Consider the following 15,719-nt stretch of genomic DNA (forward strand, 5'->3'; position numbering starts at 1 on the left):
GCCATACCTTGCTTTTTGGCCACATAAAGGAAAAATGGCTTATCCAAGTTGGGGATTCCTAAGGCTGGAGCAGAGCCCAATTTCACTTTGACAGTATTGAAGTTTTGTCTGCAATTCTCATTCCAATCAAAGGGTTTTAAATCTGACCTTTATAGAACCTCACATAGAAGCTTGAAATGTTTGCCCAAATCCAGGCACTCATAAGTGGCAGAACCCAGTCATTCCTAAAAAGGCCCACATTGATTTCTTGGTCTGGGGCTCTTGAATGAGCTTCCTTCCATTCTGAGGCTATTGCTTGGGTACCAGAGGTTAAGATATATCCCAAATTGATTCTGGAGGAGTGTTACAAATAAGAAAAAGAGAAACAAATAGTAAATAATAAAAAATATAAAAAAAGACATATCCAAAATATTTGACTTTCTGAGTAGAAATCTGAGCCTTGTGTGGTGACACCCTATATCCACTAGTTCCCAGGAAATTTAGCAATTTAACAGTAGTATTATCTGAGTTCTCTTTAGTTGGGCTAGCAATGAGCAAATCATCTACATACTAGATAATTGTGCCCTTTCGCAGTTGTAGATTCTTCAAGTCCTTAGCTAGAGCATTTCCAGACAAGTGTGGGTTATCCCGCAGCCCTTGAGGGAGAACTGTCCAGGTTAGTTGTGAGGTTGAATGAGTATCTGAATCATTCCATTCAAGGGCAAACAGAGGTCGTGGATCTGGATGCATTAGGTGCAGAAAAATACATCCTTATCTTCCTTTTTTCTCTCCTCAGGGAACAGGAACAAAAGTAATACTCGTTTGCTTTATGCTCTCCAAAGGTAACCATGGCTTGCAACCGAATCAATAAATTCCTCCCCAGTAAGGGGTAGGACATGCAGGTAGTACTAAAAAGCCATGCAAGAAAACAAGAGTCCCTGAAGGACAGCTTAAAGAATAAGGAAAGTGGCATTTCTGGGCTTGCCCATCAATGCCCGTACAGCTATGAGAAGACAGGCTCCATTATGCTGGGTCAGAACAAAGTAAACTGCTCCCGTATTGAATAATAAATTAATAATCTTATCTGCCACTTCAAGAGTCACCCGAGGCTCCTCCAGAGCAATGGCTAATTGTCCAACAGGAACTGAGGTGTGAAGTCTGGGGCCGGTCACTCTTAGGTCTGCTGGGCCATTATAGGTTCAGGAGCCAACAACTCTCTTGGGAGCACAGGCCATTCCCTCTTCCAGTGACCAACCTCCTTACAGAAAACACATTGGTTTACACCCAGGGCACAGTGACCCAGGGCACAGTGGCTCAGAGGACCAGAATGGGGCTTTCTGCCTGCTCACTTCCTCTGGCAGGGCTTGGGGGATAAGGGGCTGACTCTGAAGGGGTAGAGAGCTCAAAGCTGCAGCTAAAAGCTGGGCCTTTTGGGAGGTTTGCTTTACTTTCTCTGCTTCCTCTGCCCTATCTTGCCCATTGAAAACTGTAAAAGTCATGTCTAAAAGCTGATTTATGGAAGTCTGGGGGCCTAAGGTTGCTTTTGTAGCTTCCTGCAGATATCAGGAGCAGACTGGGTTATGAAATGAACTCCTAGCAATGCCTGTACCTCCTTGGAGTCAGGGTCAGTGTTAATATGTTTCCTCAAGGTCTCAATTAAGTGCCCTTGGAACAAGGTTGGGTTTTCATCCTTTCCCTGAGTAATTTCCCTGACTTTACCATAATTAACAGGCTTTATCACAAATCTCATTGCTTCAAGGAGGCAATTAATCATATGGTTTCTCCTCTCTAGGTTCTTACTTCCTTTTTTTGTTGTTGTTTTTTTCCTCAAGATGGAGTCTTACTCTGTTGCCCAGGCTGGGGTGCAGTGGCAAGATCTTGGCTCACTGCAACCTCCACCTCCCAGATTCGGGTGAGTTCTCCTGGCTCAGCTTCCCAAGTAGCTGGGACCACAGGCACATACCACCACGTATGGCTAATTTTTCTGTTTTTAGTAGAGACAGGGTTTCACCACATTGCCCAGGCTGGTATCAAACTCCTGACCTCAAGTGATCTGCCCACCTTGGCTGCCCAAACTTACTTCCTCTTAATAACTCCTATTTAGGTCCCAGTCAGGCACTGCCGTGCCTCCTACTGGATAGATGTCATGCCCCTGGTTGCAGGCTGCCCCTCCATCTTCATATGCTTTAACAGCTCCCCTAATATGCTGCTTTTCTTCTTCTGTGAAGCAGGTAGACAGAAGTATATGCAAATCTTGCCAGGTTAATTCATATGTCAGTATTAGTCTCTCAAATTCATCTATGAATTTTCCTAGACCCTCTAAAAACCAGCTGAATTTTTCCTGGTGTAAGGCTGTCAGGCACAGAAAAGGTATAAGGCTGTCAGGCACATATACCCATAGAGTGCCCCGTCACCATCTGCCAACTCCTGAAGAGAGCAAAGAGTCAACTTTGACAGCTGGTAAGAGGCCCCACTGAGAGTGGTGCTGGTGGGGCTCGGCTCTTTGGGTAATGAATGTAAGACAGGGCTTGAAGGGTAAGGAGGAGGTGATGGCAGGACATCAGACATCCCCAAATAACTAGGAGGGGTTAATAATACTTTGGATACTTCTGGGGAACTAGGAGTCTGACTTTGTTCCTCCGGAGCACTTGAACTTACAGTGGGGAGTCCAGGACCATCTGGGGGAAGCCTGGGATTAGGAGGCACTTACATAAGTGGTCATGAATTATGTCTAGTCCCTCATTTTTCTTTCCTTCTATCAAGCATATACAAGCGTATTTTAAATCCTTATCCTGGCTAACCATTAGGAAGGCCTGCACATAGAGTATTTCTCCACACTTAGTTTCCCTTCTACAAAACAAATCAAGCCGAGGTATAGTGTTTGGGGCCGCTGTAACACCTGAGGTCCACCTTTCTGGTCCTCTCAAAGGATATTGGGACCAGTGTTATATTTAAAAAAAAAAAAATCATCTTAAGCCCATCCAATTTAAACCTTCCCTAATAGGTTAAAATGCACCCTAGCAGTGAACTCTTCAGGACAGATTCGGCATGAGAACTGGTATACCAGGACTGAAGGCGCTGAATACCACTCCTTGTCGGCAAGATTGTACTGCCTCCAGCTGAGCTCCACTAAAAGGGACAAGAGAATTCTTAGTGCCAATTTGGCCAAGGGAAGAACTCCTGGAGCCAGTAGTGTCCCCTTGTTCATATCAGATAATAAGAACAAGTAAGCAGACTCATGGTCACCTGAGGCAATGCCACGAGGAACCCAGCAAAAAAAAGATGTTGAACCAAACAAGGGAAGTGGGCAAGCTGTAACTTGGGATCCCGTGACAAAACTATTTCAGGGCAAAAATGACATTCTGGGTCTAGGAAACAGGGCCCAGCTGTCCGTGACCAGCCAATGAAAGATGATCTTCTGATTAACAGACAAGAGAAAACTGTTAAGAAAAAGTCTCCTGTCCTCCATTCTGGGGCTAATTGTTTGCAGGGACAGACATAAAAGAGGCTTTTGCTTGAAGGGCATTTCTAATCTTGTCACATATGGCTGTTAAATACCACACTTCAACTTGTAACTGCAGTAATGGAGAAGTTTTTGCCCATCTCTTCCAATAATTAGGTACAAAAAGACTAGATCCTGAGCGACTTCTTGTTTCCAGTGTCCCTCAGACAAGTGGTGAATTAAGTCAGAGGAGAGGCAAGGAAAGTAAAAGCTAAACTATTTGGTGGCTGGGCGTGGTGGCTCATGCCTGTAATCCCAACACTTTGGGAGGCTGAGGTGGGTGGATCACTTGAGGTCAGGAGTTCAAGACCAGCCTGGCCAACATGGTAAAACCCTGTCTCTACTAAAAATACAAAAATTAGACCGGGCGTGGTGGCTCATGCCTGTAATCCCAGCACTTTGGGAGGCCGAGGTGGGTGGATCACGAGGTCAAGAGGTCCAGACCATCCTGGCCAACATGATGAAACCCTGTCTCTATTAAAAACACAAAAATTAGCTGGGTGTGGGGGCACGTGCCTGTAGTCCCAGCTACTTGGGAGGCTGAGGCAGGGGAATCGCTTGAACCCAGAAGGCAGAGGTTGCAGTGAGCCGAGATTGTGCCACTGCATTCCAGTCTGGTGACAGAGCAAGACTCTGTCTCAATAAAAAATTAAACAGGCGTGGTGGTGAGTACCTGTAATCCTAGCTACTCAGGAGGCTGAGGCAGGAGGATTGCTTGAACCCAAGAGGTGGAGGTTGCAGTGAGCCGAGAGGGAGATCGCACCACTCCACTCCAGCCTGATAGAGAGAGACTCTGTCTCAAAAAAAAAAAAAGAAAAAAAAAAAGAAAAAAGAATATGCTAAACTGTTTGGGCCACCTTTTCTGTGGCAGCCTCAGGGCTTCTGTGAAACAAAGGCAGAAAGCCAACAGGAGACAAGAAGCAGGACACTCAGGCCAGCAACAGAGAGCACAAGGTGGATTACTCCCAAGAAGATAGTGGCAAACATCTCATAGGGCCAAATCCATTTTCTCAAATAAACCCTGGGGCTTTTAACTCCTTGGGCCCTGGGCTTCAAATCCAAGCAGCAGTGGACAAGCATCCTTGTCCCCTGGAATGGCTTAATAACTCTAAAATGAGCCCCACTTACCCAAAGTCGGCCAATTAATGCTGCACAGACTGTTTTCCTTCTGAGTGGGAGTCTCTTCTTATTGTCATTCCCCACACAAGGACACCAGAAAGATGTTGCGGGAAAAGAGGGTCATGATCCAGACACCAAGAGTGGGTTCTTGGATTCTCACAGGAAAGGATTTGAGGCACGTGAAAGAAGCACATTTGCCAGGCTCAGTGGCTTATGCCTGTAATCCCAGCACTTTGGGTGCCCGAGGCGGGTGAATCTCGAGGTCAGGAGATTGAGACTATCCTGGCTAAAACGATGAAACCCCCACAAAAAATTTGCTGGGTGTAGTGGCACATGCCTGTAGTCCCAGCTACTCAAGAGGCTAAGGCAGGAGAATCACTTGAATCTGGGAGGCGGAGGTTGCAGTGAGCCGAGACCGTGCCACTGCACTCCAGCCTGGGCAACAGAGAGAGCATCTCAAAAACAAAAAAAAAAAAGGTAGCACATTTGTTGGAAACTACTCAGTTGCAGACTAGGGCATCTGCAGCTGAAGGAGGAATGCTTCCTCTTTTGTTAGTGTCTCTACTTATAAGAAACCCGAGGAGAGCAGATTACTTGAGGTCAGGAGTTTGAAACCAGCCTGGTCAACATGGCAAAACCCCATCTCTTCTAAAAATATTAAATTAGCGGGGCATGGTGGTATGCGCCTTTAATCCCAGCTACTGGGGAAGTTGAGGTGGGAGAATCATTTGAACCCGGGAGGCGGAGGTTGCAGTTAGATAGTGCCACTGCACTCCAGCCTGGTCAACAGAGCAACAGAGTGAGACTCTGTCGCAAAAAAAAAAAAAAAAAAAAGAAAGAAAGAAAAAGAAAGAAACTGTAAGGAAACTATAAGGAGCTAAATTAAACTGGAAACGTGCAGATGTGTTCACTAAAGGTAGTGGCTGTCAGTGTTATCAAAGACCAAAGACCATCAATCTTTTAACCTCAGCTTGCTCATTATCTTTAAGTAAAGAGGGCTGCCCTCTCAGGACATCTGGACGCTTTGTAGGCTTGGTGGGAGAAGTTTTGTCTGGCCATAAATATTCTGTAATTTTAAGTGTGGTCACCTTGCGATGTAGCTATTTTTAGACCCTAAGTATTAACCTTAGCGGTGTCTTGTGAGTGCCTCGCTATTCACTTTAAGATGGAGTCACTCTGGTCATGTCTTACTAAACCAGAGGCCTGGTAAGCAGAACTTCCTCTAACATAATCACTTCTCGAAGGCCCCACCACCAGACACCCCCACATTGGGAATTAGATTTCCACATGTGGATTTGGGGGGACATAAACATTCAGACCACAGCATAGTCCAACCCTCTCAGCCACCCCGCTGTGCTCCTCTCCTTCTCTGGCTTTAACACCTTTGTTTATCTTCTGCTGGCCCTGACCCTGTTTGATGCTTCTGCTTGCGACTTCTCCCCCGGCCCCTGACTAGGGCTATTAGGAGTATAGAGCACCCTACTGTGATGCATCCTTCACACTCAGTAGCCCCAGTGGGGTCCAGAACAAGAGTTCTCATTTATTAATGGGCGTAAGAATCGGACGGGGAGTGTGTTAAGCATGTAAATTCCAGGAGTACATCCTTCCCTCAGGTCCAGTGGTACAGCCAGCATCTGTGGCAGTGGAACTTTTTGTGAAGATGGGAATGTTCTATTCTGTATTGTCCTAAAGATGAGCTACTAGCCACACATGGCAATAGAGCACTTGAAATGTGGCTAACGTGATTGAGAAACTGAATTATTCATTTTATTGCATTTTGATTAAATTTAAATAGCCACATGTGGCTGGTGACTATCATATTGAACAGTGCAGATCTATAGGTTTAGCAAGCATCACAGCTGACTCTAATGAACAATAGTGTTTAAGACTGTAACAAGCCATCCAGGTGACTCTTATGCTCACTTACTGGCAAGTAGTAGTAGGTAATCAACAAATGTTTGTTGAATAAATGAATGAGTGGAGGAACTAATAAAATGAATGAACCAGACTATAATTTCCTTGTGATTTAAGGCTGTTTCTCCTGAAAAAGAAAATGTGGGGGACTGTTCCAGATTAAAGAGGCTAAAAAGACTTGACAATCAAATAGAATAAATTGACATTAAAAGGATCCTTGTTCAAAAATGAGCAGAGGTCTTAAAGCCAGACATAGAAAGATACATATTGCATGTTCTCGTTCATATGTGGGAGCTAAAAAAGTTGATCTCGTGGAGGTAGAGAGTGAATGATAGTTACCAGAGCCTGGGAAGGGTGTAGAGGATAGTGGCAGAGGGAAGAAGAGAGGTTGGTGAATGGATATGAACAGACAGAGAGAACAAGTTTTAGTGTTTGGTAGCAGAGTAGGTGACTATAGCTAGCAACAGTGTATTGTATATTTCAAAATAGCTAGAAGAGAGTCCTGGAAATGTTCCCAACACATAGAAATGATAAATACTTGAGGCAACGACCTAAATATCCTGACTTGATGATTACAGATTCTATGCATATAAGAAAATATCACATGTACACCATAACCATGCACAAATATTATGTATCAGTTAAAAATATTTGGGCCGGGCACAGTGGCTCACACCTGTAATCCCAGCACTTTGGGAGGCTGAGGTGGGTGGATCACGAGGTCAAGAGATCGAGACCATCTTGACCAACATGGTGAAACCTCGTCTCTAGTAAAAATACAAAAAATTAGCTAGGCATGGTGGTGGGTGCCTGTAATCCCAGCTACTCAGGAGGCTGAGGCAGGAGAATTGCTTGAACCTGGGAGGCAGAGGTTGCAGTGAGCCGAGATTGCACCACTGCACTCCAGCCGGGGCAACAGTGTGAGACTCTGTCTCAAAAAACAACAAAATTTTTAAAAATATATAGTTAGAAGAAATAAGTTCTAGTATTTGATAGTACAGTAGAAAAATTATAATTAACAATAATTTATTGTATATCTCAAAATAACTAAAGGAGACCAGGCACGGTGGCTCATGCCTGTAATCCCAGCAGTTTTGGAGGTCGAGGCAGGCGGATCACTTGAGGTCAGGAGTTCAAGACTAGACTGGCCAACATGGTGAAACCCTGTCTCTACTAAAAACACAAAAAATTAGCTAGGTGTGGTAGCGCATGATTGTAATCCCAGCTACTTGGGAAGCTGCGGCAAAAGAATCACTTGAACCCAGGAGGTGGAGGTTTCAGTGAGCTACGATGTGCCACTGCACTCCACACTGGGTAACAGAGCAAGGCTCTGTCAAAAAAAAAAAAAAAAAAAAAAAGCTGAAAGAGAAGAATTATAATGTTCCCAACATAAAGAAAAGTGTTTGAGGTGATGGATATCCCAATTACCCTGATTCGATCATTCCACATTGTATACAGGCATCAAAATATTGCATGTACCCCCAAAACATGTGCAACTATTATATATCAATAAAAATGTTTAATAAATAAAAATATTAAAAATTTAAAAATAACTGTAATAGACATTTTGGAGACAACTGGAGAAATGTGACTATAGGCATTTTACATGATATTAGAAAAGTATTTTTAGTTTTCTTAGGTGAGATAATGTTACTATAAGTCTTTATTCTTAGGAAGTACAAGCTGAAGTACTAGGGATAAAGCATCTTATATCAGCAACTTTCTTGCTTTCTTCCTTTTTTTTTTTTTGAGATGGAGTTTCGCTCTGTTGCCCAGGCTAGAGTGCAATGGCACGATCTTGATTCACTGCAACCTCTGCCTCCCGGGTTCAAGCAATTTTCCTGCCTCAGCCTCCCTAGTAGCTGGGATTACAGGCACATGCCACTGTGCCCGGTTAATTTTTTTTTTTTGTAGTTTTAGTAGAGACGGGGTTTCACCATGTTGATCAGGCTGGTCTTAAACTCCTGATGTCAGGTGATCCACCCGCTTCGGCCTTCCAAATTGCTGGGGTTATAGGCTTGAGCCACCGCTCCCGGCTGGCAACTTATTTTCAAGTGGCTCAGTCAAAACTGTGTGTGTGTGTGTGTGTGTATGTGTGTGTGTATGTGTGTGTGTGTGTATGTGTGTGTGGTTGGGGGGTGGAGGGAGATTGAGAGAGGGACAGAGAGGAGAGAAAGAAAGGACAGAAAAATGGTAAAATGTTAGCAATTGCTGAATCTAGATAAAGTACGTTTTGGTGTTTGTTGTATGTATTCCTTCGTCTTTTCTGTATATTTGAAATGTCTTTTTTTTTTTTTCAAGTTGGGGGAAATTTTACTCACAATGAATTGGCAAATTCTAAAGTAAAGTGTTTTTTTTTTTTTTTTAGACAGAGTCTTACTCTCTTACCCAGGCTGGAGTGCAGTGGTGCCATTACAGTTCACTGCAGCCTTGACCTCTCAGGCTCAAGCGATCCTCCCATGTCAGTGTCACTCTCAAGTAGCTGGGATCATAGGCATGCACCACCATGCCACACTAATTTTTAAATTTTTTTTTTTTTTTTTTTTTAGTAAAGACAGGATATTGCTATGTTTCTCGGACTGGTCTTGAACTCCTGGGCTCAAGTAATCAACCCACCTCAGCCTCTCAAAGTGCTGAGATTACAGGTGTGAGCCATTGCACCTGGCCAAATTTTAAACTTATGGATGTACTGACATTTGGATGCTAACCTCCCCTCCATCACAGACTAACCCAGTGCTGAAAGTATGTTACAAATTCTCTGGACCAGATATTGCAAACTGGCAACCTACAGATCCTATCTGGCCAGTATTCATGTTTTTCTTTGGTTCAAATAGAGTGTTGTTTTAAATTAAGTTAGTTGTTAACATTTAAAATTCAGAGTATTTTTATTTTGATATATTATGTAGTAAAATATTTTGCATTGTGATGAAATATAAAATACTACTTTACAATAGCAAACATGTATAGATCACTTCCTGTGAAACAAGCACTGTTCTAAGAGTTTCATGTATATTTAGCTAATTTACTCCTTACAGCAGCACTATGGGATAGGTACTATTATTATCCTCTCTCTACAGATGGGGAAACTGATGAACAAAGAAGTGAAGTAACTTTCCCAAAGTCTTCACAGCCACTGACTTGTAGCGCCAGGGTGTAAACCTGTGCAGTCTGCCTTCTAACCACTAAACCATATCACCACTCACAAAAGTCCACATCCCCACGGTCTCTGGAAAAACCATTCCCACATGGCATCAATTAACCAGGGCTGAGAAATTTCATTTCCCTGAAGACAGGGCATTTTCTCTTTCACTTGCCAGAGTCTCCGTTCAGTCAACTTCTGGGGCCTTTGGGGTTTTGACCCCTGCTCTAGCACAGCTGAATATACCAGGGGAAATGGCATGTTACAGATATTTCACAGACACCTACACACTGCCCCAGACCAAGTTAGATGTCAGGCTGACCTCTAAGTGGACAGGAAGCCCCAGTGGAAGAGAAGATTAGAAGGTAACGTAGGCCAGATTGTGGGTAGAAGAGTGTTTAGAATGCCAGGATAATTGTCAGCAGACAATGGAGAAAGTTATAGGAAGCAGAAGTTACACATCCCATGGTTGGTAATACGCCCTATCAGAGGGCAGTGGGGGTCGGAGAAAATAGTATGGACCAGTATGGCCTGGACTACAAAGCTGATTCCATCACTTAGCAGCTGTGTGACCTTGGACAAGTTACTTACCTTCAAGCTTCTGTTTCCTTGACTCAAAAATGGGGATAAAGACACCTCCAGGATGGTGGAAGGAATTAAATGAGACAGTGTGTGAAGTCTCTTTAGCCCCTGTTAGTATAGGTAACCTAACTGCTTTTCTTACTAATCATTTATATTCATATTTTCCCCTAGAGCTAAGAAGCAAGAAGAAATTGGGGCACCATGGTAAGCACCAGGAGCTTATTGAAGCTTCACCATTGAGAGGTCCAGGTCTTCCTTCATTTATCCTGTAGCCCAAGCAGCTAGCAGACTTGCTCTTACGGGTTGATGATGTTTATCAACTTTTTTCCAAACCAGAGATCCTGGACAGAACTTGGAAGAAACTGATGCAGAGTAAGGGGAAAACAGTTGAGAAGGATTTTTGAGCAAAGAGTTTTAGTGAACATTTAAATAAAATAGTCAAAAAGCCAGCAATAATCTAAATGGCTAGCAATTCCTTCATTCAGCAAGCACTGAATACCCACAAAGGTCCAGGGCCCATGCTAGATGCTAGGGCCATAAATGCGAGCAAAACCAGAGCTGGCTGCTGTCCTCCCAGCCCGCCCTCTGGTGGTAGTTGATTAAATGATAGCACACCCATATTCCGGTATGTTACACTGCCATTATGAAGAAAGTCTGTAGAGAATAACTAATAAAACAATCTAGTTTCGTGTTCTAATAGCAACGTAAAAAGCAGGATGAAGAGTTGTATCCATAGTGTTATCTGTATGATATAAATAACCTGTAATCCACAACTCAAAAATAACAATTGTCAACAGTGTAGTCCATTATATTCAATTCTTTTTTTCCTATTCTAAACACATCGACCACATATATACAATAAACTGTTGAAAAACTCTAAAAAGTACTTACAGTTGTTATTTCTGGATTGTGGGATTGTGATTTTCCATATATTTCAAGGTTTCTACAAAAAGCAGGCATAAACAGGAAATATGTCGATTAAAACACAGTCACAGACATGCACAGAGCATCTCCTCAGTATTCATTTGTTTTCTTTCCCCTGTCCTTGGTGTGTCCAGGGGAAAGCCCGCAGGCCTCCGCCAGGGCACCACAGGCATTGTGAGGGATGCTTCAACCGCCACTGCCACATTCCTGCGGAACCCAGCGTCTCCTGCCTGGTAATAAGCTGCCACCTGCTCTGTGGTGCCACCTTCCACATGTGCAAAGAGGCAGAGCACCAGCTCCTCTGCCCTTTAGAGCAGGTTCCATGCCTCAACTCCGAATATGGCTGCCCTCTGTCCATGTCCCGCCACAAACTGGCCAAGCACCTGCAGGTGTGCCCCGCCAGCGTGGTCTGCTGCTCCATGGAGTGGAACCGCTGGCCAAATGTGGACTCTGAAACCACCCTTCATGAGAACATCATGAAAGAGACCCCCAGTGAGGAGTGTTTGGACACAGCCCTGGCCCTGCAGGACCAGAAGGTCCTCTTCAGATCCTTGAAAATGGTGGAACTTTTCCCAGAAACTAGAGAGGCTACTGAGGAGGAACCAACTATGAATGGTGAAACCGGTGTGGAGGAAATGGGAGGAGCAGTGGGTGGAGTGGATATCAGTTTGGTACCACATGGTTTGTCAGCAACTAATGGGGAGATGGCAGAGCTAAGTCAAGAAGAACGGGAGGTGCTAGCCAAAACCAAAGAAGGGATGGACCTGGCTAAGTTTGGCCAGTGGGAAAATATTTTCAGCAAAGAGCACGCAGCCTCTGCTTTAACAAATTCGTCAGCGAGCTGTGAGAGCAAGAACAAGAATGGCCCAGAGAAGGAACAGATTTCCAGTGGCAATAACATGGTAGAAGGAGAGGGCGCTCCCAAAAAGAAAGAACCACAGGAAAATCAGAAGCAGCAGGACGTTCACACAGCTGTGGAAACCACAGGGCTTGCCCCTTGGCAGGATGGTGTTCTGGAAAGACTGAAAACAGCTGTGGATGCAAAGGACTATAACATGTATCTAGTGCACAATGGGCGGATGCTGATCCACTTTGGTCAGATGCCTGCTTGTACACCCAAGGAGAGAGACTTTGTTTATGGCAAGCTTGAGGCTCAGGAAGTTAAGACTGTTTACACCTTCAAAGTTCCTGTGAGCTACTGTGGAAAGCGAGCTCGACTTGGAGATGCCATGTTGAGTTGTAAGCCGAGTGAACACAAGGCAGTGGATACTTCAGATCTGGGGATCACTGTGGAGGACCTGCCCAAATCAGATCTCATCAAGACCACCCTCCAGTGTGCTTTGGAAAGAGAACTCAAAGGCCACGTCATCTCTGAATCCAGAAGCATTGATGGACTGTTCATGGATTTTGCCACACAAACATACAACTTTGAGCCAGAACAGTTTTCCTCTGGGACAGTGCTGGCTGACCTAACCGCTGCCACCCCAGGGGGACTCCACGTGGAGCTGCACAGTGAGTGTGTCACCAGGAGACACAACAAAAGCAGTTCTGCCTTCACTTTCACTTGCAACAAATTCTTCAGGAGGGATGAGTTCCCCCTGCACTTCAAGAATGTCCACACAGACATTCAGTCATGTCTCAACGGCTGGTTCCAGCATCGATGCCCCCTCGCCTACTTGGGATGTACATTTGTTCAAAACCATTTCCGTCCCCCGGGGCAAAAGGCAAAAGTAATCTACAGCCAGGAGCTCAAGACCTTTGCCATTAAGCCGGAGGTTGCTCCAGAGCTGAGCGAACGAAGGAAGAACAACCATCTTTTGGGTCATGGAGGAAAAAGCCAGAATTCTTTAACCAGCCTGCCCCTGGAGATTTTGCAGTACATTGCTGGGTTCTTGGACAGTGTCAGCCTGGCCCAGCTCTCCCAGGTGTCTGTGCTGATGAGGAATATCTGTGCCACTTTGTTACAAGAGAGAGGGATGGTCCTTTTGCAATGGAAGAAGAAGAGGTATTCCCATGGAGGCACCTCCTGGAGAGTCCACAGAGAGGTAAGTCAACACTCATTTATTGATGGATTGATTGACTCATTCAGCAATTTTTTGTTTCATTTTTTACAAACGGGTACTCTCTCTGTTGCCCAGGCAAAAGTGCAGTGGTGCAATCATAGCTTACCACAGCCTCGAACTTCTGGGCTCAAGTGATCCTCTTGCCTTAGTCTTCCAAGTAGCTGGGACTACAGGTGTGCATCACCACATCTGACTAATTTTTAAATTGAGATGGTGTCTCACTGTGTTGTGCAGGCTGGTTTTGAACTCCTGGTCTCAAGTGATCCTCCCATTTCGACCTCCGAAAGTGCTGAAATTACAGGTGTGAGCCACTGCACCTGGCCTTAACAATTTTTTTTTCTTTTTTTTTTTTTTTGAGATGGAGTCTTGCTCTGTCGCCCAGTCTGGAGTACAGTGGCACAATCTCGGCTCACTGCAATCTCCACCTCCCAGGTTCATGCCATTCTCCTGCCTCAGCCTCCTGAGCAGCTGGGACTACAGGCACCCACCACCACGCCTGGCTAATTTTTTGTATTTTTAGTAGAGATGTGGTTTCACTGTGTTAGCCAGGATGGTCTGGAACTCCTGACCTTGTGATCCGCCCACCTCGGCCTCCCAAAGTGCTGGGATTATAGGCGTAAGCCACCATGCCCAGCCCAACAAATATTTTTAAAGGGCTTTTTTTTTTTTTTTTTTTGAGACAGAGTTTGCTCTTGTTGCCCAGGCTGGAGTGCAATGGCATGATCTTGGCTCACCACAACCTCCACGTCCCAGGTTCAAGCGATTCTCCTAGCTGGGATTACAGGCATGCACTACCATACCCTGCTAATTTTATATTTTTAGTAAAGATGGGGTTTATCCATGTTGGTCAGGCTGGTCTCAAACTCCCAACCTCAGGTGATCCACCCGCCTCAGCCTCCCAAAGTGCTGGGATTACAGGTATGAGCCACTGCACCCCGCCCTTTTTTTTTTTTTTTTTTTTTTTTTCCTGAGATGGAGTTTTGCTCTTTTTGCCCAGGCTGGAGTGCAATGGCACAATCTCGGCTCACCGCAACCTCTGCCTCCCGGGTTCAAGCAATTCTCCTGCCTCAGCCTCCTGAGTAGCTGGGATTACAGGCATGCACCACCACACCTGGCTAATTTTGTATTTTTAGTAGAGACAGGGTTTCTCTATGTTGGTCAGAGTGGTCTCAAACTCCCAACCTCAGGTGATCCACCCCCATCAGCCTCCCAAAGTGCTGGGATTATAGGCGTGAGCCACTGCGCCCAGCCTTAAACAGCTTTTTATGTGCCAAGCAGGGTACTAGGCATGGGAACAGTTGCTGAGAATAAGACTGACTCAAGGAGGTCAGTTTAGTAGAAAAGACAGACCTATGAACACATAAATAGCAATCCAGAGGGTAGTGCCTGTTCATCTGTGTATGTGTGCTGAATATCTTCTGTTTGCTCACAAGACCCATTCTCCATCCTTCTCCACCCTGTCTGTCCCCCAGGAGGCTGACCTGGACAGATTGCCTCAGCTGGCTCCCTTGCCCTCCAGCTTCCAGTGGGGATAACCTAAATGGAGCATGTCAGCAGGAGATGGGAGGGAGGGAAGAATGAGGTTGAAGTATCTATTCTCCTGGTTTCCCCCCTGCATGGTTCCTCCCCTTTGTGACACTTTGAGCAGGTGCTGTCCCTCCACTGAAGGTGGCTTTATCAGGTGGCTCTCTACACAAAATTACTCACTCCGGGATCCAACGACCTTCCTTCTTCTTTTTCAGGCCCAGGGCATAACTCTCTAGGTAGCTACTCACCCTGGGTGCTGCACTGTATCTCGTAGCTTTCCTATACCCTGTTCTCGCGTCTGTAAATCATTCCTTTAAAAAAAAAATTCTCTTCAAATTACCAAGTCTGAGAGTGCTGCCTGTTCCCTGCTCTGACTCTGATTGGTACAGGAGGCCAACAAATCTCCTCAGTCCCATGTCAACTCATTTTTTAAAACAGTTTTTGCCTTTGATAAGGACATTTTGAAATTCTAAATGAATTTGGCCCACTGATTTCCCCTGGTTCAAATGCTAATTTAATTGTTCAAAAAGCACTCTGCTGTATAGATCAAAGAACCTTTCCCTTCAGAAATACCTTGTTCCTTTTCCCCAATAGGTCATGTTTGTTTAAGTGTATTATAACTTCTACCAGCTTGTACCATACTGAAGTGAGGCTCCTAATTCATCATATCCCAGTGCCTGTAGCATCCTTTCTCATGGTAAACATGTTGGTAATATGAACCATTAATTTATGATGCCCATTTAGGTCAATAATTCCATAATCTCACTGTCGAATTTCTTCCTAGTATGTGGTATTTCCAAATTGGCATCGGGGAGTTAGAGTTGTTTGCATCTATTTTTATTGATTATGTCTAAAACATTTTATATGTTTTCCATTATTTATTCCTGAGCAGTCTTCCTCAAAAAGTAATTACAAGACTCTCTCTCTCTCGTATACGTGCCTGAATTCAAGTGTTAAATAAACACTGACT

At 44.6% G+C, this 15,719-nt stretch overlaps 1 protein-coding gene across 6 annotated transcripts in view; it reads left to right on the forward strand.

The window, feature by feature from the left end:
* FBXO40 (F-box protein 40) overlaps positions 1 to 15,719 on the forward strand; it is a 37,387-nt gene that overhangs the window by 16,853 nt on the left and 4,815 nt on the right. For 4 of the 6 annotated variants that reach the window (XM_017955196.3, XM_017955195.3, XM_003893992.5 and 1 more), the window contains 2 exons: positions 10,407 to 10,439; positions 11,294 to 13,204. In XM_017955196.3, coding sequence (XP_017810685.1) covers positions 10,437 to 10,439; positions 11,294 to 13,204 — 1,914 coding nt within the window. In that variant the 5' untranslated portion in view covers positions 10,407 to 10,436. Of the gene's footprint in view, positions 1 to 10,406; positions 10,440 to 10,460; positions 10,608 to 11,293; positions 13,205 to 15,719 lie in introns of those variants that run through there. The other 2 variants (XM_009200076.4, XM_009200075.4) reach the window with 2 other exon arrangements.

This window comes from Papio anubis, chromosome 2 (assembly GCF_008728515.1).
Source record: "Papio anubis isolate 15944 chromosome 2, Panubis1.0, whole genome shotgun sequence".
Taxonomy (NCBI): domain Eukaryota; kingdom Metazoa; phylum Chordata; class Mammalia; order Primates; family Cercopithecidae; genus Papio; species Papio anubis.